The sequence below is a fragment of the Lytechinus variegatus genome, chromosome 5 (assembly GCF_018143015.1).
Source record: "Lytechinus variegatus isolate NC3 chromosome 5, Lvar_3.0, whole genome shotgun sequence".
Taxonomy (NCBI): domain Eukaryota; kingdom Metazoa; phylum Echinodermata; class Echinoidea; order Temnopleuroida; family Toxopneustidae; genus Lytechinus; species Lytechinus variegatus.
Genome location: NC_054744.1, coordinates 37,252,678 through 37,276,524, shown reverse-complemented (window position 1 = coordinate 37,276,524; position 23,847 = coordinate 37,252,678). Strand labels below are relative to the sequence as shown.

Sequence of the window (23,847 nt, the reverse complement as noted above, 5' to 3'; positions counted from 1 at the left end):
AAATAATGAGAAATATTGCAGAAGGTTGAGAAAAATCCATCAAAGAATAAAAAGTTTTTAGAATTTTGATTACATGATCTGTGAAGACATGCGGGCAGCTTTCCTACATAATCGGATGGAAATAAATCAATCTATGTCTTTTCTCAGAAAGATAAAAATGATTATCACTGTACCCTCAATATATCAACCGACAAATCATTTCATATCCGTTCATAAACAGAAAACAAAAATAAGTCATTACGAACCAACATAGATTGAAATTTATGCATTTTATATTACATAACGTATGGGGCAGCTGCTTGTTTATGACGTCGCGACGCAATGATCCATAACTAATAAATTTCTTAATATGTAATTGATTTTCCTCAAACCTTCACCAATACTTTGTTATTTTTTCTGCTATTTCTCAAACAATTCGTCAAGGTGAACTTCCCCTTTAAAAAAAATTGCGCACGCATCATTATTTAGTTCGTATAATCCTAATTTTACTGCTAACAATAATCATCAGGTTAAAAGTTATACCCCACCCTCAAAAAGAATCCCTGAGCTTTTAGTTCTTCGAGCAGCCCATCAATTATTTTTTTCACCCCCATCCCCATTGGACAATGCTGAATCCGCCCCTGATCACGTGGCAGAAAATAATTAAATTGACAAAATGGAAATCAAATATGATTATAGACCTAAAATTCGTTATGACGTGTTCTTTTTTATTATCCGGATGGCATTTCCAAGTAAAAGTGCAGAGTTTTTAACTGCAATTAACCCACATATGAGTTACTACCAATAAGCATAAGCCATATTTTCGTTCCAATTATGAGTTTTATTATAATGCCAACTATGAATAGTTGATAAACCCTGGTAAATTGTTAAAAAGAATACAATCGTGTTGTACTTACATGTAGCTAAGTTTCACACCCGGTTTCACAACTGCAACCAGCAGTCATTTAATAAAAGAAGTAGATAGGGGAAGCTGGAGAAGGAGCAGAACTCGGGTTTATAGAGGTAAAAAATAAAAGATAAGACGGAGTAAAAAAAAAACAACTGAGGGGTCAAACTTATATCAAAGTAAAAATGCTAATTTAAAGAGATTTCTAGTCTATTCCATTAGCATGTACGCTTGAAATATCTGATTTCCAAACATTTTGTATATATAAAATTTATTTCTCGTTTGTCATATTTTGAGGAGCCCACAATATACAAGCATAGCTTTTTAGTGGGATCCTCCATTTTCCCAAATTATAAATCACAATTCCTTTACACATGATTATTTTATATGTAACCTTTTTTTTATAACATGTCTTAAGTTTATTTTATGACATTGGTATATTTTTTTATGATGTTGACTTGTTATGATTGTATTTATTTGATTTGTATATTGTTGAAAATGAAACAAACGAAATGAAATTTTACCCGGATTTTACCCCCGCCGTGCTCCACGATTTCATTGGCTTGTTCTGTTCATGTCTATAAAGGTATTTAAGTTTTGCATTTTCCAGTCCGAATAAAAAAAATAACAAAAATCAACTCTGGCCCGCAAAAGGATTTATATGTTGAGATATAGGTATATCCTGTTAACAAATTTCCACATGTATAGTCCTTATAATTTCAACCTTTTCAGGTCAGCCTCTAATATTTAGAATTAATATATTAAAGATTATCAAAAATAAAATTTTCAGGCAGTATATGAACTTAAAATACACAGTAGGCTATTTTGATACTTTTTAATTGATAATGGCATTAAAAGGATCCTTCTTATGTGAAAGGGGCACTGATTCGAGAAAAGGCACTTAAGCACATATACATTCGTAATTCCGAAGCTTCATTATTCCGAAGGTGCAGATATTCCGAATGTTCGTTTTGCCAAAGGTTTGTATTTCCGTCTTCCGAAGGTTCGTAATTCTGAAGGTTCGTAAGTCCGAAATGGAAATGAGGTTCGTAATTCCGAAGGTTCGTTAATCTGAAAACAAATTGAGGTTCGTAATTCCGAAGGTTCGTTAATCCGAAAACGAAATGAGTTTCGTAATTTCGAAGGTTCGTTAGTCCGAAAACGAAATGATTAACGAACCTTATTTCGTTTTCAGAATAACGAACCTTCGGAACAACAAACCTTATTTCGTTTTCGGATTAACGAACCTTCGGAACATCGAACCTTGATTTCATTTTCGGATTATCGAACCTTCGGAATAACGCCATGTTCGGATTAACGAACCCTTTTACGTTTTCGGATTAACGAACATTGAGGTATAGGCAATTTACGTGTTTCGGAATTACGAACCTTCGGAATTACGAAGTGTAACCCTGACAAGAAGGCAAGGGAGCGATGTCCAGCGTTTGCTCAGACATAAAACCGGTCGTTCTTTTCTGAAAGGGGCACGAAACACATTCGTGAGGGGCACTTTTGTGTAAATAGGTGCACTGGTAAGAGTAAGGACATCTATAAGAAGGTAAAAGAGCACTTTTTAATTGCTAACGGCACAAAATGGATCCTTCTCATGTGAGGGGCACAAGACATGTTTGTCAGGGGCACTTTTCTTGGGTAAAAGGGACACTGATACGAGAAAAGGCATCTATAGGATGGCAAAAGGGCACTTGCTAACGGCATAAAACGGGTCCTTCTCATGAGAATGGGGCACAGAACACGATTGTGAGGAGGATTTTTTTTTTTTTTGGGGGGGGATGGGGTGGAGGGGAATTTGGCACATATACGATATGGCACATAAATTATGCTAACACATAAAACGGGCCCTTCTCAGGTAAGGGCACAGAACACGTCCATGAGGGGCATTTTTCGAGAAAAAATGGCACATATATGAGAAAGGGCGCTTAGAAACACCTAAAACGAGCCATCTTCCGATAAAAAGGCATGGTGGCTCAGTGGTAGAGCGTCCGCCTCATGAACGGGAGGTCGTGGGTTCGATCCCCGGCCGAGTCATACCAAAGACTTATAAGAATGGGACCTTCTGCCTTCTTGCTTGGCGCTCAGCATTCAGACTGGAGAATTAAGGGTAATAATAACATATTATATTATGCAGGGCCCGCTGGAAGAGCAGTCATATGATTGAAGTGGCTACCCTGGGTAAATAAAACGTTATTATTTCATCATTACTATAAAGGGGCACTGTACACGTTCCTGAGGGGGTGTTTTTCTTGCGTAAAAAGGGACACCTTTTCAGTGCTTCAAAAGTATGGGGGACACTGTGCCCCCCCGCCCCCAGGATCGCCACCCCTGAAGTCTTGATGTGTTATTTTACGAAGCTAGCTGAAAATAATCTATGGACAACCTTAAACGCCTCTAATCCAACAAGAATAACACTAAGTGAAAATTTCATCAAAATCGGATTTAAAATAAGACTAAGATATGACATTTTTAATTTTCGCTTTATTTCACAAAACATTTATCACTCACTATTCTAATATTCTCATTGTCCTGTTAAACAAATTTTCATTCCTCCCTGAACATGTGGAATTACCATTGTTTAACATTAATGCTTCAGTCAAATTGGTCCTTAATATCAAATCTGTAAAATTTATTGTACAATTCAAACATTAACAAACAAAAAAAATAGTGAGTGAGGGACACTTCGATTCTGGTCGATTCTCTCATTTTTTTCAAAATTTTACATCCGATTTTGATGAAATTTCAGCATTATGCTTGTCTGACTTTTCTATATGAATCAACATTACTTTGAGGTGGCCGAGTTGACCTTTAAATGGGGAAATACATTTGTCGTTATGTACAATTAAGCCTTTTTTGGTTTGGTGGAAATGACATGGGCTTATATTGCATGATTTATTGTAGGCCTTCAGTCTTCTTAAATTTGTTGGTGGTATATAAATTTCAATTTTTTTAAAATATGTTTTTGTCTTCTTTCAGGTGCTGCTACTCTTCAAAGAGCAAACGAATAGCAATATAAGTTTCTTATCTTTATGAACTATAATGTAAAATTTTGTGATATGTAGATGGATTTTGACTTCGCCGATCGCGCGAGTCTAAAATGCAAACCCGGGAATGCAAAATTAATTTTATTGCGTATTTCTTGAAACCTTTCAATAAACTTCAAAATCAAGCACATGGAGCCATGTTAATTTTTGCATATTTTGAACACTTAGGTGCTTAAAGCCCACTGCATGCACAAAATTTGGTGAAAATGACATGGATTTCATTTTAACTGTGGAACGTCCCGCGGGAACGTCCTAAAAGCAATAAATGCGTATTACAGTACCGTGCAGCTCACCTTGATTCTTTTCCTTCTTTCCAATCGGAAGCAACATGAATTGATTTGTATTTTGTTGTCATTTCATCTCTAAAAACTCATCGATAAAGCTTACTGATATGACAACCTCTTACTTTTCACATTGAATTGAAACCAAGGGAAATGGTATCTGCACCTTTATATTTGAGGTCAGGCACACCCTATTCGGGCCCTAAATGGGTGCATTACAGTACCCCTAAAATAACCACGCCCACGCTCAAAATCCTGCCGTCCGTTCAGTTTCGGTTGCGATGATCTGGAGCTGATTGTTATTTTGTTAAGTTTTAAAGTTTTGGAAACTAAATACTGGCACTATATTTTGTGATTTTAAGACAATTTTGGAAAGAAATTGACGGAAAATGGCAAGGGCTGCCCTCGGTCAAACCCATGATTTGGCCAGCTTGCCATATCTTGATGAAGAAGTTCTCCTAGCTGAACTGAAGCATCGATATAGTGATGATCAAATCTATGTAAGTACGGTATACAACAAGCAGTCCCATACGCCCATATTTGTGTAGGTCAAGACTTGTTGGTTGGTTAGTGTTTAGTTTTTCAGTTGTTTTATAATTCAGTTGTTTTATATTCCACTTTTAATTTCTATTTCATATTTACAATTATGATACAATTGGCATAGTAACATATATTATCACATTTGAAGTATATACAAAAATGATAACATTATAACATTACAATAGACATCAAATTGAAATATAAATAATTGAAATTGAAATAGGCCCTAGTGAAAATTTAAATAGTTCTTCTTCTTCCAGGCTGGTACAGTCCGCCACTGGTGTATTATTGTACCTTGTGCTTGTCAAGTGTTGAGTGTACAGTGCAAGTAAAAAATTTCTACTTTATTCTAGTTTATTGGCGTTTGCATTCTAAAAGAATATTTACGCCTTTTTTGATCATATGTTCATGTATTTTTTTTCTCAATAACTCAAAAAAAAGGGAATTTTCCTAGCCTTGAGGACTCCATGATGATATTTTAAAAATATTTTGACATATACAATTATGTACCGTACTTCTTCATCATGGAGCCTTGAACGCCTCCCATATGCATAAGCGAGACCTCCACACCCGGATGGATTTCCCTAGGAAATCCGTATTTATATATCGGTTTATAAGTGTGAATTTTGTTGATATGTGAATCTTCAAACGCCTTCAAATTAGCGATGTTACAAAATGCCGTTTTGAATAACAATTTATAGATAAAAATTAAAATACTAAAATATAATACGTGATTAAAAATAATAATTATAATAATAATGATAATTCATGATTTTTAACTGCTCCTCTAATAGCTGGGTAAATGATGAACTAGATCAAAAAGGTGCGTTCATCGGCCATTTTCCTCGAGCCACCTATGTTGTGCTTATAATGAACTAGTCTAACCCTAAGGACGTAATTATACATGTATTACTAACTAGAAGTAGAACCTAACGTTGGATCTATTTGTGTTTAGAATTGAGGTGTATCCTATTACCATAGCTAACATCGGATTATTGTGAGTGCCTAAAGGGTCTACTAGATTTATCATGAATTCAACCATGTTAAAAAAAATCACACCTTGAATACACAAAAATCTAACATTTCACTGATTATGTAGATCTATTTTAAAAAAAATTTCTTTGAGGGGGGAGCCAAAATCAATCATCCTTTTTGTGTAGAGTTTAAGTTAGACCGATAAATTGGTCTAGATCTATTTCTGTCAGGGATATACTCCGCTGGGACTTCGTCTGGTTGTTTGCTCCACCATTATGAGCCTAATGGCCGCCATTCCGTCTGTATAGGAGGAGGATAAATAGAAATGAGACAATGTTGGAAAAATGCCCCTGATATAGCAGATATATCAGTCTAAGTTTACCGCTATAATCTGATCACTCCATTTCTTCTTTCCTTGGTTTTGATGGCAACCAGTTAGAATTTTCTGTTTTTGCTCTAATCACACAACTCTTGTTATTAACTTTGTTCAAAATTGTGAGACATGTACATGCATGTATGCAATATTTAATATGGCTTAAAAATTGTAAAATTGTATTTCTAAACATATGTTTTCTGTGCCAAAGTTAGGCAATTTACAATATCATTGATCAACTATTGACTAGATTTTGTTGATTTGTTTATTGAGAAACAGACATATTACAAATGTGTTAATGCTTCTTTTTGTCATATTTATATTGTTATTCCCTATCTATATCTGGGTGTATAAATTTTTTGTAATATCTTAATGTAAAGACACTTTCCATCACTTGTTTTGACGACCGATCTGTAATTTATCAGTCCTATGTAGGTGACATCCTGGTTGCTGTAAACCCATTCCGGGACTTGGGAATTTATGGAAAGAAGGTTTGTTCTTTTCTCAGTTTATCATTTTATTCTTTGTCTATACTATTTTTTTGTTAATTTGAATGATTAACTCTGTCAATCTTGTGTTTTGTATAAATTGTTCCATTGATTATAAGCAAATATATAAAAGTTGATATATCATTTTTAAGAAAAAAATTATCAATATTATTATTTTTTTGGGGGGGAGGTTACTGTAAACCGAGAATGGTTTCATATCTTTGGGCCCATTTTTTTATTTTAAATTTTTGTATAGCATTTGATGTTTGAACAGTATGTAAAATTGGAATCTGTGTTGCTATTCTACAATGATTTTGACAGAAAATGAAATAAAGTTTATAAATCTTATAGCGTACCGTATGAAGCTTGGTTCACTGAGTGGAATTAAAAAGGAATCGCATGTAACTTATCTGCATTTTCATGTATTTTTCCCCTAAAAATTGTTTATAGGCCTATCATTTAAACTTCAATAGTTTTTATCTACATGTAGGTATATAATAGTGTCTTAATTTCTTTTGACTTAATCTACAGTATACAGGGAGTTCTGGAGATCTTTTGTAACAAAATACATGTACATGATTTCTAACTTATTGATAAATAGTAGGCATGTGCAAAATATTGATGTGTATTTTTCTTTTATTTTATATACAGTATACAGACCAGTACAAACAGTCCAAACGTAATGATAATCCACCCCACATCTACGCAGTATCGGACCTTTCCTACCAGTTTATGCTTTCAGGGACTGCAGTAGGAGGAAAAAAGAATCAATGCATCGTCATCAGGTGAGATCTCACACTGTCTCTTTCTCATATCTTTCAGATATCATGATTAAATATAACATTAATTATAATAATAATAATAGCTGGATTTATAAAGCACTTTTTGCCAGAGGATACAAAGCGCTGCTATTACTACCCCGGCTTTAGCTCAAGCTACCATCACCTGCGCTCAGTGTGCACATGTAAGGAATTTCTCCTGCTGGGTACCCATTCATGTCACCTGGGTCGAGTGCAGCACAGTGTGGATAAATTTTTTGCTGAAAGAAAATACGCCATGGCTACGATTCGAACCCACAACCCTCTGTTTCCAAGGTGAGAGTCAGAACCACTAGACCACGATGCACCCACAATTATGATTACTTTACATCTGATGAGTGATGATCAAACGTAAAGGGAAATCTTTTTGTCACCTCCTATTATTCAAGAGAGCGGGGTGTTGGATCACTTTGACCCGGGTTCGATCCCCACTTGGTGCTCTAGTGCCTTTTTCTTGACATACAAATAATTCAATGGTATGTATGTATGAAATATTTGATTTCCTTTGTCAACAATTGGTGAACAAGAACGGCAGTTTCGTCTCAAAGTTTCGAGCTGACAAAAATTGCAAATATATCGTTTGTCCAGAGTTGAGGACTAAACTGCTGTTTTGATTCACCAATTTTCAATAGAGACTTCTTGGTTGTTCATTGTCATGAAGGGAGTTGGACAATACATTGTACATTTTATATGTCCTTGAATCTATTGTGCAGTGTGGAGCGAACTCCCTAGTAATCTAGTATAAATGAAGGGGATCAGGATAACTACCCCCTGGACAATTTACCCCCCCCGGACAACTACCCAATGGACAATTACCCCCTGAGGACAATTACCCCGAGGACAATTACCCCCCGGACAATTACCCCCGGCCATTAACCCCGTACAACTACCCCCTGGACAATTACCCCCCCGGACAACTACCCCCCGAACAGCTACCCCCCGAACAGCTACCCCCCGAACAGCTACCCCCCGGACAATTACTTCCAGACAACTACCCCCCCCCCGGATAACTACCCCCTGGACAACTACGCCCCGGAGAATTACCCCCCCCGGACAATTACCCCCCCCGGACAATTGCCCCGGGACAACTCCCCCCGGACAATTACGCCCCGGATAACTACCCCCCGGACAATTACCCCCGAAGGACAATTACCCCCCTGACAATTACCACCCGGAACAATTACCTCCCTCCAAGGACAATAACCCCCTAGACAAAAGGAGTTTGACGTAAGAAGTACTCACGGCATTCTCATGTATCTTGGAATCAAACGAATGCCGTAAGAAAGCTGTAAAAGTGAGCTCCATCCATAGGCGGATCCAGGAGGGGCCGAGGGGACCGCCCCCCCCCCTATTGGCGGAGCAAAAAAATGAAAAAAGAAAAAGAAGGGAAAAGAAAGGAGGAAAAGAAGAGGTAAAATAAGAGGAGGGAGACGAGTGAAAAATAAAGGTCAGAGAAAGACTTGGAAAATTATTTAAAAATACATTTCATGTCACTAAATTAAATTTTTTGCTCGCAATTCGCGCTCGCATAGCCTGTTTGATGAGATACATATCTTGTTAAATAGGCTGTTATGTAGCTTAAAATATCAAGTTTTGAAGTCAATATACAAAACATATTTCATCTCGGATAACAAGCTTTCATTATTTTCAAATTTACAAATTGATTATTTCAAGTGCTCTGTTAAATGTCTGTTTTAGGGTCTAAATATTATTTTTTTCAGCTCACGCTGCTCGGTCGCATTATTTGATTTGCATAGGCCTACTTCTTACTTCTACTTGTTATAAATTCTTACAAACCAGCCTTAAAATGCATCTTGAACGAATTGTATACTATCATGATTGCCAATTTGTATAGAAAAAAACACATTTGATGTCATATTGTTTACAATTTAGTAATTTTGGTACGTAATTTCCTTCTTTAATGTTTGATTGCTTTCACTCAAGAATAATACACAAAAAACACCTTATAATTTTACCATTTAGGGCCTCAATGGTAAAATTACATGGTGTTCTTGTGTGTATTATCTTTGCATAAAGTTTTTTAGCTTATTGTATTAAGTTATAAAGCCACATCTTAATCTGGAATGTGCAGCAATTGTTGTTTCATAATTTTTAGCTTCTTGTTAGTTGAATTGTTTTAAAATAACAGGTTTATAGGTCCTACTTGACAGTGTTAGTGTTGATAGTTGCATTATCGTCTTTCAATATATTTCTACCTATGAAGGTGTCTTTTTTACGTTTTATCTTTTTGCCTGATTTCTTTCCAGAAATTAAACCCAAAATAAATATTAAAAAAAATTAAAAAATAAGATCAGGTGGAATCAGAAATATTCAGCATTTGTGATTATTATGACTAATCGTGTTCAATTGTTTTATGAAAACTTAGTATGATGGCCAGTTTTACACATTTCTGATGAATATATATATAGCCAAACGGGAGGTTTTGGCCCATTTTTCATGATGCAGAAGGCGCCACTTAACAAAAAAAAGGAAAAAAGAAAGTGAGAGAACAGGAAAAAGAAAAAGTTATCAACGTATAAATATAAAGGAGAAAATATTTTGAAAACCTGTGCCACCGACCAAAAACTTACAATGGGTCCCGCTTAATTCTAACATTGATGCTTGAGAGAAGGGAGGATTTTATGGGGGTAATTGTCCTTGGGGGTAATTGTCCGGGGGATAATTGTCCTTGGGGGTTATTGTCCAGGGGTAATTTTCCAGGGGGTAATTGTCCTCGGGGGTAATTGTAAGGGGTAGTTGTCCGGGGGGAATGGTTGTCCGGCGGGTATTTGTCCGGGGGTAATTGTCTGGGGGGTTATTGTCCGGGGGGTATTTGTCCGGGGGTAGTTGTCCGGGGATAGTTGTCCTTGGGGGGTAGTTGTCCGGGGGGTATTTGTCCGGGGGGTAATTGTCTGGGGGGTAATTGTCCGGGGGGTATTTGTCCGGGGGGGGGGGGTAATTGTCCGGGGGTAATTGTCCTGGAACCTAAATGAAGAATAGGTTACAGACGCAAACTAGCATCAGTGATGTTTAGTTGTCTATTAGTGGGGGAAATGGTCAACTATCAGGCTGGTATGTTTTTTTTTCTCTTTAACCTGATCATTTATAAGAAAATTTATATTTGATATTATGTGATGATAGGCAATGTTGAGTGTGTGTTTTGCAGAATAAATTTATATGGTTTTATACTGAAGTTTGATTGTTTTATAATGTGATATTTTCTTTGTGATTGGTCTTCATAGTGGGGAGAGTGGAGCTGGGAAGACAGAGAGTACAAAACTGATTATTAAACAGCTCATTGAACTATGCAAGGGAAAATCACAGCTCGAACAACAAATCTTACAGGTAGGTGCTACATGTCCTGTATCAACATGACCTTTTTTTTAAGGGGGTTCTCCGGGCTAGAAATAAGATTTTGAACAGATAAAGAAAATCAGATATATGCAACACTAAAAATTTGATCAAAACTGGATAAGGAAAAACAAAGTTTTAACATGAAGATTTGTATTATTTTCATAAAACAGTTCCATAGCATGCATGTCCTCTTGAATGAGCAAACTGATGATACATATCCCCACTTGTTCTTTTGTATTTTATTACATGAAAATGAGTTTATTGTATTTTTTTTCCTCCAGGAACTGAAATAATGGATTTACAACTGATAAAAAGAAATAAAATTGTATTGCTGCAACTTATTTTGTTATAGGCAGACATACATGTATTATTCACAAATCTGTGAAAAAATGAAATATGTATGATTTCATGTAATAACATAAAAACAAAAGTGGGGATGTGACATCATTATCCCATCTTATGAGTATTCATGACAACAGGCATATTACTGTTTTCACAAAATATTGATAAATGTTAAACTTCAATAATTTTGGTATTCAAATTTTGATGAAATTTTTCAGCATTTTGCCCTGTGAATTTTACTCTATTAGGATATAACTATTTTAAGCACGGAGTACTCCTTTAAATCTGAATCCTTAATGTATTATTCCATTGTTATAAACATTGAATTTGGGGATCACGTTGCATGACTATGTTTTTCTAAAACTTGTTCATAGTATTTCAATATATTTAAGTATCTTCATTTATGATTATAAGTGATATGAGCATGGATAAGTATTGCAATTTCAATTTGAATCAAGATCTAATCTAAAAGTTATTTCTTTATTGTTACTTCGAGGTTTAATTTAGGAGATTTATGTGAAAACTTTCATATAAACACTTAAAGTTAAAAGGATAAGATATAGATGTATGCATTTATATCCAAAAGTATATAGCTACATGTACATAAAAACAGATTTATTTCTAATGAACTTTATACTAAATGCTTAAAACTTGAAAACAGATTATTTTTCATTCATTTTACTTTTTAATGAATTTTTGTATGAAAATGTTTCCCAAATATATTGTAAAATTCATGAATTTCTGTGAAAATATGTGATATTTTTGTGCTGGAAAATCGAGTTCTAACTCTGTTATAATTTTTTGAAATCATTTATTCCTGATTTTCTGTATCATGTTTCTCAGGTCAACCCCTTATTAGAAGCGTTTGGTAATGCACAAACAGTCATGAATGATAACTCAAGTCGCTTTGGAAAATACATCCAACTTAAATTCAAGGAAGGAACAGGTACGGTTGCATGAACAAATCAAAATATGATTTCACTTTTACTAAAAATAAGTCAATTTCACTTTGAGCTCTCCTACTGACTAGTTACATCTTTTTATCAAAATCAAGATATAATGAGCACTTTGAAATGATAACAAACTTGCCAATTACTCATCATTTGCAGTATCAACATGCCATTCTCATTTTGTGGGTAGATATTCTGTATTTTGATATAAATTCATATTTGAAGCAAATGTTTTATTTTCTCAAACTACATACATGTAAATAACTGACATGACTTATTAATGAATGCAAAAATATGAAGAGTGGCATTAATTTGTCAACAACTGCATGTATGTATGAATGATTATGCATCATGAAACAATGGAACTAGGGGAAATTTCTAATAAATCTGATCTGGAAATTTAGCAGTCAGTTCTAGGGAATTAAACACCATAATGATGCATAGTTGCTTACTTTGATTAGAAGAAGAAAAATAGGACGAAGAAAAAAGAAGATGAAGACGTTATCTTGATAGAAGTACTCTTGATCCATTTTTACCATACAGGTGTAAGTGTTTTTTTTTTTTTTTTTCTTTTCAGTGATGGGGGCCAAGATCTCTGAGTACCTATTGGAGAAGTCTAGAGTGGTCTTTCAGAATCCTGGAGAAGAGAACTTTCACATCTTCTATTACATGCTGGCTGGATTGGATGAGGAGATGAAGAAGAAATTACAACTGGAGAATGCTTCTGATTATATGTGAGTGGTCAGATAATGGATGTGATGAGGCGAAGATGGAGATGAGGAGGAGGAGCAAGAGAAAGAGGAGAAAGGGTTAGGGAGAACAATAATATGAAGAAAATTTTTGAAAAGGAGCAAAAAAGAGATAAAAGATAAAGGAAGTGGAAGGGAGGGGGGTGTACAGGGAGGGAGGGTGGACAGGGAGGGGGAGGAGATGGAAGAAAGGAAGGAGGAAGAAGAAGAAGGGTAAAACCTAATAATAAATTGTTACCCATGATTACAGTCCACTCCATTCAATAAGTTCATCAATTTTAGTCCCATGTGTTCAGTTTCTTTCTATTCCATTCAGTTGAAATCCAATTTATTTCAATCATTTGAATTCATTTTCAGCTTTCGAATTTCTCTGTGATTTGTAAAATTCAACTTAATTTACTGTATTCAATCAATTTCAATTAATTTGTTTTCAAGTCGGTAAAGGTTATTAAAATTTATTTCATAATAATCACATTAAAATGATTTTTCATTTTATTTCCATTCAGTTCTACATGTATAATAGCTATTTTTTAATGACGTTGTACTGCCTAATTCTGAATCAGCTATGTCTACAAAACGATTATCAATATTTATTCTTGGTGCAGTAGAGCATTAGAGATGATAATAAATGCATGATTATAAAAACTGCATTTAAAATGTACATTATATTCGAAGGCAAATTACAATTCAATTAAACCACACCTACCCTGTGTTCTATAAGGAAAATTGTAGCAGAAGGTCATGGTGTGTGATTGCATTACCATTAGGCGGTTTCAAACCGCCTCGATCACAAGAATCCCCGTTAAATTACGAGAACTTTTTAAGGCTAAAAAATACCCGTTAATTATTCCTGCATTCACACCGCCCCGAAACACATCCTTCGGGATAAGTTCCCGAAGTTACGAGCATGCGCAGTGTGGTCTGATAAGCAGGCAAGGCGGGAGATTCAAAATCTCTAGCCCAGCAGCCACCCACGCCGCCGCGCCCAACGACACGCTGGGATAAAAGTTCCCGTAATTTGCTTTCACATCGCCAAAATACCTGCGAACTTGGAAAAATCCCCACGAAAGTTCTCGTAATTTCGCCAAGTACCTACTATTTAGCGGGTATTTTCTTTCGGGGAGATTACGCGTAGTTTGCTTTCACATTACCAAAATACCTGGTATTTTCTGATCGGGGTAAATTTCCCGATCAGAGAATACCTGGAACTGGCGAACTTCGAGGCGGTCTGAAACCACCTATTGTTATCATTTTGGTTTACAGGTATCTAAGAAACGGGCCATCATGTCTTAAAAACAACCCAGCAGGACTGAAAAAATACTTTGATGAGCTCATTAATGCCATGGATCTTGTAGGCTTCTTGGAGGAGGTCAGAATAATTATTGTAACACTCTACAAACTCACTGTTTGTTCAGTTTCCATATATAGTTATTTTTTTCACTTCAATTTGTCTCAGCTACATGTATGCAGCAAAAATGGTTGATATTCTTATATTGTTAGTGTTATTGTCTTGAATTAAAAAAAATAATAGTTTCATTAGGAATTCATTAAACCTCGAAATGTGCCCCTTTTTATTAATTCATTTATTTATTTTTGCATCACTCATTTAATCTTTTTAGTTCATTTTTCATAATTTCTATTTTTCCTTTCATTCTGTTTGTTTGATTTTTGTCCATTAGCTTTCTTACATGTAGTATAAAAAAGGTCACATGACGAAATAGAAAATCTTTCTCCATTTCATCATGTATGAGATATGTTTGTATACCTCATGTAATGCTTATTTGAAATTAAATATATGGAAATTAAATGGACTGCCCTTTACATAGAAAAGTGTAGAGATACTGTAGTATTATAAACCAGCCATACTATACCACCCAGTTCTAACCAAGAATGTTTCTTGCATTAGAAAAAAAGGATATGTTTCCAAGAGATTTTTAATTGATGTAACATATTGTTTTTACAGGAGAAAGAAGATATGTTTCATATTCTAGCCAGTGTCCTCGCTCTTGGACAGCTGAAGATAGAGGCTAACGAAGAGGACGCAGCATACATCACAAATCCTGAAGCTGCTCAGAAAGTTGGGGTAATTTAAAGATAAATTCCAGTTCTGGTAACGATCTAAAAATGACTTTTTACAGAATCTAATACAATGACCACCCAAGTGTCTGTTTGTATGAATGAAAAGTATGTGCCAAAGGATTCTGGAAGAAATTGTGTAATTGCTGAGAAATAAGCAAAATAAGCGCAGTTTCAGTCACTTCAGTCGGGTCTTTATTCCAGCAATAATAATACACTGTCCCACGTGTGCCTATCTGTGTTGGTGATCTTCAGTGTGAACATTTTTCAGCGTAGATTTCAAGATTTCACAAAGTTCAGTTTATGTAACTGTACCAGATCTAGATCATCAATGATATTCTGACAATTAAGCCTGGTTTTACAGACTTTCTCATGAAATCAGTGGTTACTACAACTACTGGCATTTCTCTTTAATAATATATGAATAAAAGAAAGAAAGAATAGAAAAAGAAGCAGAAGGTCAAGGAAAGGATGAACATATCAAGAAAAGAAGACGAAAACAGGAGAGGGCAGGAAGCAATGTCAACATTCCTCTCCTTCATTTCCTCTTTTTCCATATGTGAAAGCAAATCTGTCTCCTTGTTTATTTTCAGCCCTACTTATTCCTGTAGCCTAGAACTTTATTGTATTCTTATTGGTACCATATATGGGCCTCTTTATTACAGTGTAGATGACACAAACAGACTTTTCAGATCCTTATTTTTTTTTTACATATTTTCCTTGGGTAGGATCTTTGTGGGTCTCCAAAATGAAGATTTTATGTCCTTTTTTGATAGTGAGTGATATGAAAGAGACTTTATCTTATTTTTTATTATTTTTTTATTATTTTTCTTTTAAAGGATCTTCTGGGGATTGCAAAGGAAGATTTGATGTCTAACTTGACATATACAACCAGTGTAGCACATGGAGAGAGATTTCAGAGGAACTATACCAAGTCACAAGCACAAGGTTAGTTTCACCATTTCATAAAAAAATTGAATTGACATTATCATTGTGAAATACTGTACTGTTAAAAAACTGTAGCTGGTTAGTTTTGAGAGGTGATAATTATAAAAGAAAATTTAATGTTCATGTATTTGTTTGCTGTCTGAATGATCTTGTTTTGCCATATTAAATAGGAGCAAAACATTAAATGAAACGCATTGAATTATTTCTTGAAACCGGGTTTAATTAGTATTCTTGGCTTGATCTATAGGTGACTATCCTATCAGGGGTATTAAAACTCAAAACCAGTGAAAGGTCTATCATAATAATAATATATAAATTCATAGAGTCCAGAAACTATTCCATAAAGTATATATTCTACTGCGCTTTATGGGACTCTTAAAATGCTTGTTATTAGTTATATAGATGTGTTTTGAGCTTTTTATTAAGTTGTTTATGGATGGTGCTTTCCTAACTTCCAGGGGTAAGCTATTCCAGAGCTTGGGGGCTGCACAAGCAAATGCTTGATCACCTAGCGTGTCTTTTGTTTTGAAGGATGGAATCTGTAAAAGCAGAGGATCTGTTGAACTTTGCAAATTGCAACCATGATTACTGGTTTTATACCTCAATATTACCATACGGGTGAAAAGCTGCTTGCCAGCTCTTTCCTCGTTCATGGATTATATCATCTGTATATCTTAACCACAGGGTTATTCCGGTGATTACCCAATTCCCCAGTGGTACAAAATTAAATCTTCATACATGTATCTCAGTTGGAAGTGAATTGGAAGTTTTCACCCCCCCCCCTCCCTTCTCTTAGACTTATTTGTAATTATGTTATGATTATATTGTTTGTTTACTTTGCATGTATTAATATGATTTATTCTATACTTTAGGGGCCAATTTATACAAGCAGTTATGCTTTCTTTGACACCTCCATGTGTAATATATCTTTTAATGTCAATGATTTTTATATACGTATATTTTTAATTGTGGAAATAAATTTGAATTTGAATTTGAAAAAAAAATAAAAATTGAGTGTTATCCAATTATTTGAGGTACACTAGGAAAGTTATGTTGCCAAGAGGATGTTGAACTACCATACAGGTGAAAAGCTGCTTGCCAGCTCTTTCCTCATACATGGATTATAATGAAGCCTCTAAATTATAACAGATAACAGCCTTTTTTCCATCAAGATTTCGATGACTATTCTTATTATGACTATTGTTATATTGTTATTAGATGCTAGAGATGCAATGACAAAGGCTCTCTATGGGCGTCTCTTCAGTTGGATTGTGAACAAGATCAACCAGCTTCTTGCCCCAGAAGAACAACTTGATCCAAGCCAGGCTACCGAGATTGGTAATTGATTTTGAATATAGTTTTTTATTTGTAGTTATTAGAACTAGTTGAACTTATAAAAATATATACGTGTAAGGATACAGAACAAAGTTTGGCAAACACGTGCAAGTTTGTAACTTCAGTGACGATATTATGAGTACAAAAAGACTATATGAATAGAGAATAAAAAAAGCTTGAATTGAAATACAAAGCGTTGCAATTGAATAAACTAACATGATTGGAAACATACATGAAATCTTAGAAAGACTCTTATGGTTAGATTTAAAGAGAAATTCCAGTAGTTGCAGTAAACACTGATTTCATGAGAAAGTCTGTAAAACAAGGCTTAATTGTCAGTATATCATCGATGATCTAGATCTGGTACAGTTACATTAACTGAACTTTGTGAAATCTACGCTGAAAAATTTCACACCGAAGATCCCCAACTCAGATAAGCGCACGTGGGACAATGTATAATTATTGCTTAGAGCGTCGGGCCCGACGCTCTACCCTAATCCTGTGCTTATTTGCTGATTTCTCAGCAATTACACAATTTCTTCCAGAATCCTTTGGCACGTGCGTTTTATTTATACAAACAGACACTTTGGTGGTCATTTCATTGGATTCTGTACGAACTCATTTTGATATCGTTACCAAAACTAGCATTTACCTTTAATATGGGTGAGATTTTGTGAAGGATGATTATTATGTGATAAAAATTTGTCCTTCAATTCTGGTAGGTTTCATGATTTTGATTCAGATTGACCTGGAAATTAATGAATTCTATTTTTTGCAGGTATTCTGGACATTTTTGGGTTTGAACATCTGCAGACAAACAGCTTTGAGCAAGCTTGCATCAACCTAGCCAATGAACAACTCCAATACTTCTTCAATCAGGTATGAAATTCATGTATTATGGTATGTCCACGATTTGTGCATGATCATATTTTGCACACGGTCATATATCATAAAGTGTAAATTATATCTTGAACATCGGATATTAACAACAGAAAAGGTAACCTAAATTACCCTTTGATGTAACTTTCCTTACAATTACGTTTTTTTGAAAATATCAATTGTCGATGAATCAGCAAATTTTGTCCCCTTTTGCATCTGTTCTAATAGTAGAAATCCAAATGTCTTTATCAGCAGCATCAAATCCCAAGCAGATATCTTTAAAATACATGTAGTAAACAAAGTGTGATATTAACAAATATTTTACATTCATCTGATATTAATATGTTACCTTTAATGTTTAATGTCTTTTCCAAAAACTATGAATAACTCTGTGAAATAAGGTCACACCTTTTTAATGAACTTTTTTAGCCAAATGCGCCATATTTCTGTTAAAACATTCATAGTTGCAGGCTCATCTAATATGTTAATTACTACACATCTGCTGAAAATTGCAAACATCATCGACATTGTCATTAACAGCAACATCAGCATCATCGACATCATTATCAAACTCACTAAAATCATTGACATCATCAACATCATCATCAACACCAACATCATCACTTTCTTTGTGGATCCAGGGGGCTGAAGCCTCTTTCCTTTTGTGGCCCAAAATGTACAATGCCTATTGAATGATCTATGTCTCCCCTTTATGAAGCAATAACCAATATATTTTTCTCTTCAGAAATTCTGATGAGATTTTATTTTACTACCTTTTAGTGCTATTATTCACGTATAAACCTTGGATCTGCCTCTAAATGTGAATAGAAGTAGGAGTAGGCAACGTGGCAGTAATATAAGCAGAAGGAGCTTGTCCCAGTAACTTTAACAATACCAATTATCCTTTGCCCCCATAACCATGCATGCATGGATTTATTTGTACAATAGTTATTACAAATCTTCCATCAATTTTTCACATTTTGAATCATAATCACAATCAGATCCTGACCTTCTGTGGCTTTTACCAATTTTGTTTTGATTATTTTTGTACTGTATTCATGGCCATATTATCTCATTCTAAATCCATATGATTAACATGGTACCTGTCTTTTTTTACGTCAGCCATAAACATAGTGTAAATTTAGTATTTTCTCTGTCCTGTTGATAAATAATTATTTTTAGTTTTTAAGTCATGAACATGTGTAAAAATTATACATGGGAGAAATGACCCATCTAATGACATAATGGCTTGATAATTTTGCGTATGTTACTGAGTTAATCATTTGTATATTGGGCACATGATATATCATGTGTGCATATATTATGACCATTTTGTTGGATTCTGTTTTGAATTTATTTATTTTCCACAATTGGAAATTGAGGAAAATAGTTATCAATCAAGCTTTAGCACATAACATACAATTGTACAGTTGATTTGTATGTTTGATTCCTACACAAATTGAACAACCATTTCAACACCTTCATAGATATTAAATTTGCTTGGTGAGCAAAAACCAATCACAATCTCTGTTCTATATATTTATGTAGCATGTTCGCAAAAAGCAACTTAAATCAATAAATATTGAATTCCTTATGCGTCGTAACCAGCAAAATCAGATCTAAGTTCTGTTTATTGAGACCTTCGTGAGCGGTGCACACTGTTCCAATATTGGTAGAAAGATATCACATTCAAAGTTGTATGTGTTTGAGCGGTTGTAAAATCAATGCTTTTTATCAATATGTTCTAACGTTATAGAAACATTGATGGAAATGTGAAGTTTGTCTTTATTTCTCCTTTTGGTAGTATTTATATAAGGACCACCCCGCCAAATGGAATATTGAATAGTTATCTTTGCTTTTTTAATTAAAAAAAATTGTCTTGTATTAAACTTACAGTAATAATATATGTATATTATTTTTTCTAGTGTAAGTCATAGAATACAAAAAAGTCATGAAATTAAAAAAAAGAAATGAAAAAGTAGATACAACGTTTTAAAGACAGACTTCTAACTCAAAGGGTTTCTTGCACAGTATGTTCTTGATGGATGATTAAAATTTTTTTTTTTTGGTCATTATTTATATATATTGGTGTCCCAGGTGTTTTTCAGTATGTAATCTTATATGGGTTATTATTGCCTATAGGTAGCCAGTTTTGATGATGATTTTAGAGCTTTTAATATGCTCTTTTCAAACTATTTCGAAAATTTGACTTTTTTTCTTGGCTGACAAATTGCAAGATCTCTATGCTGGGTAGCCAATAAATTTGAATGTTTATTTCCATTTCAGCATATTTTCTTGTTAGAACAAGATGAGTACCAGCGAGAAGGCATTGATTGGTCCAACATTCCTTTTGTCAACAACGAACCACTCCTTGTAAGTAACCATGTTGGCCTAATTAAATAAACATTATGCCAGCAATGATAAGAATCAGTATTTTATTTTTTATATATGTATTGCAGATATCCACTTAAAGTGGTGCCCAGGACTTGCCACTGAAACTCAGCTTAACATAATTACCTATCACATTTCTCACTTGTCTGCTTGATAACCTGGTAATGAATATATTAACAAGCTTTGTACATCTTGAAATTGATTTACACTGAGTGTTCACTTGTAAATTGCATGCATAAGATCATAAATTATGTAACAAAATTATGCTTCAGTTATCTACAGGGTATCGCAATTTCTTGTGGATTGAACACAATTAATATTGTATAGTTCTTATAAGCATTCTGAATTAGTTTAACATAGTTATCATGAAGCGTGTTGCATGAAGGTAGTTATTATTACTATTGTATATATTTTGATAGAACTCTCAAAATACATGTATAAATGATATGCAAATGCTTATACATGTACATCTAAATGTATATTTTTCTGTGCACATGTGAGTAATTAGTATTATTAGTGATTTTTACTTTGTTAACTTACGTTGAAGGGCCTCATGTACATGTTAAAGCATACATGATTCTGCATTTTTGGCTAAGATGCATTAGTACCATATATTAACTTGATATTATTTTTCAGGGTCTATTCTTGACCAAACCAATTGGTATCTTGGCTCTCGTAGATGAGGAAACCCTCTTTCCTAAGGTAAACTCTCTAATTTATTAATCACAGATATTTTGGGATTTACCTTGCCACATACAAAATGATGAACATCTTTTTGCCAACTTGCAAATTTATTATTTTGTTTTTGACTGAGTTACAGTATATCTACATGTATTCAATTCAATTCAATTTATTCAAGTCCATAAAGGAAATTTGTTTTGGGATTTACATACATACATTTCATGACAACATCTAAAAATACATAAGTGAAAGACATGCAAAAATATTATGTCTACTGAATGTTTGGTCGTCTATCACCACTTAGTCTAACTTAGATCGAATGGTTGTTCATCAAATGCTCATTAGAAAAATGGGGAAATCTCAAGTGTTGTTGAGATAATTTGACCATAAGCTGAAATGATACATGAGTGCCCCAAGTGGGTGTTCAAATGAGTTAGAGGTTAACTAAATGGTGGTTATGATTAATGCATATAAGTGCTAGTCAACTGCAATCTTTATGATCTTGGAATTTCACTACTTGGTATAAACATAACAATTTCATCATGAAATGGAGTCTTTCTTCTTGTTTCTTTGCTCTCACTGAACATATTTTTATAAATTGTACTTGGAGCATATTATAATGGAAATGCATTGTAGTTGTAGATGTATGTGTGATTTCAGGTAGTATGTACCATTGTCTGTACAACCATGGAATGTTATTCAAGTTGTTGATTGTATAATGCCTTAAGCCCTATGAGATTGTTAGATTTAAGAAAATTTTCAATGATAGTAATGATTTATTTTGTATTGTAATTATATGTAATTATGTAATTAACACACCAGTGTGTTGGCTCAGTTGGTAGAGCGGGGGTTCAAACCCCGGCCGCGTCAGACCAAAAGACGTTAAAAGATGGGAGTTGCTGCTACCCTGTTTGGCGTTCAACAATGAAAGGGATAGAGCCTCGTCGATCTGGCGCTGCACAGTGGCTGCCGGGCCCACGATCAATTGGGCAAAGCAAATTTTTGGAGTGTTACATTTCATGTCTATTTCGAACAAGAAATTATGGATTTTCATTTTCATATTTTCTTATACCCCCCCCACAGGGTAATGACCACAGTCTAGTAGAGAAAATGAACAAGCACTTTGCTCGTAATCATCATTACATCAAAGCAAAGATCTCAACCAGTAATACCTTCAGTGTGGATCACTATGCTGGAAGGGTAAGGTCTGCATTCACATTGCTCATATCGCCAGCCTAATTGTGGGCAGCCAAATGTTACACATATTGACCTAACTATGAGTAGCCAATTGTGACACAAATAAAATAGTTTTGCTTGCTGTTGACGTAAATAAATTTCTCTATGTGTTTTGTACTTGTCTTAACAAATTGTACTCATACTATTTTAATCAACTTCATGAACTAGTATGAGGCTTCCTGTTCATCTACAGTTTTCCTTCCTAATGTCTTTAGAAAAATAGCCATTCATTTATCGACTTTCATGTTATCATTGACTGTAAATCTGTGTGCTTATATGTCTATCTCTCTTTCAATTTCATGATTTCATTTTATAATGCAAGATAGAACAAAGTATGAAAATCCAAACTCTATATGTCTTTGAGTTATATAAAATCAATATGGTAAGCAAATAATCCTGTTGGTGAAGGTGATGGACAAACTATAACTTTCGAGGCAAGTACATCCAGCTTGCCAAGGAAGTGATAGTTTGCCTCGTCACCTAAAATCAAGAGGTGATTAAATGCCTTATATTCCGCATCGAGAACCACTATAAGAAAAATGAAAATAAAATTCATACCTCTCTACAAGGAGGAAGTTTGATTTGAAAAATTCAAGGTTTCCTTTGAAAATAAAAAATCTTCTGAGACGATGCTTCTTTTAAGGCTAGTGCGTATGTCAACTGTGCGCAAGCATCTAGATCTTGCTCCAGAATGATGATTGTGACCTCACAAAGGAATTTTACCATCACAACAAAACAATCGATGGGCAGTGCACGTTTATTTTGCGCAAAGTTTTACTGCTAGCGCGTATGCACACACTGCGTGTGCACATCTAGACCTTGCTCGATCGTCACTGCATGTGATGGAGAATTATTGAGGATGATGGAGAGTGATGGAACAAAAAAATTGAGCAATGACCATTTCATTTTGCGCATACTCGGACTGATTCAAAACACATCATGACCCTATGGGCTGAAGTGATCAGCGAAACACAAAACTTCCGTCACTGTGAGTGATGATTGATGGGGAAACTACCCTTTATCACATGATTGACTTTGGCCAATCCTGTAGCAAGATTCTTAGTATGCGGAATATAATGATTAATGTCATATCATGGAATCACTACTTACATCTTTCTTCAATTTCTCTTTCTGAAGCTTTGTTGAAAGTGGTGATGGTCTTTTGCTTCTGTCATCAGACTCCTCATCTGTAGTAAGCATTTGTGTATTTCTGTTTAGCCATTTTCTCTCTTGACTTTATTTGTTATTTCTCTCTGTTAGTTTGAAATAATTGGTGTATTTTTATTTCCATAATCCTAAAGGTCATACTATCCATTCATTCTCTTAAAGGGGAATCCAGCCTTGGCCATAAAATGTTGTGTTGGGAAGAAGAAAAATGAATTAAACAGAATGGCGAAAGTTTGAAAGAAATCGGACAAGCGATAAGAAAGTTATAGCTGCTTTAAAATTGAGATCACTATTAGTATGTAGATTTCAAATTGGCAACTGG

At 34.6% G+C, this 23,847-nt stretch overlaps 1 protein-coding gene across 3 annotated transcripts in view; it reads left to right on the top strand.

Annotated features, from left to right (window-relative positions):
- The first annotated feature begins 4,477 nt into the window (after nt 1-4,477).
- Nucleotides 4,478-23,847, top strand: part of LOC121416062 (myosin-IIIb-like) — a 56,913-nt gene continuing 37,543 nt past the window's right edge. For all 3 annotated transcript variants that reach the window (XM_041609506.1, XM_041609508.1, XM_041609507.1), the window contains exons 1-14: nt 4,478-4,723; nt 6,537-6,602; nt 7,251-7,384; nt 10,660-10,762; nt 11,957-12,059; nt 12,641-12,797; nt 14,076-14,181; nt 14,776-14,895; nt 15,728-15,836; nt 17,055-17,174; nt 17,950-18,050; nt 20,337-20,423; nt 21,078-21,143; nt 22,206-22,322. In XM_041609506.1, coding sequence (XP_041465440.1) covers nt 4,613-4,723; nt 6,537-6,602; nt 7,251-7,384; nt 10,660-10,762; nt 11,957-12,059; nt 12,641-12,797; nt 14,076-14,181; nt 14,776-14,895; nt 15,728-15,836; nt 17,055-17,174; nt 17,950-18,050; nt 20,337-20,423; nt 21,078-21,143; nt 22,206-22,322 — 1,500 coding nt within the window. In that variant the 5' untranslated portion in view covers nt 4,478-4,612. The remainder of the gene's footprint in view (nt 4,724-6,536; nt 6,603-7,250; nt 7,385-10,659; nt 10,763-11,956; nt 12,060-12,640; nt 12,798-14,075; nt 14,182-14,775; nt 14,896-15,727; nt 15,837-17,054; nt 17,175-17,949; nt 18,051-20,336; nt 20,424-21,077; nt 21,144-22,205; nt 22,323-23,847) is intronic.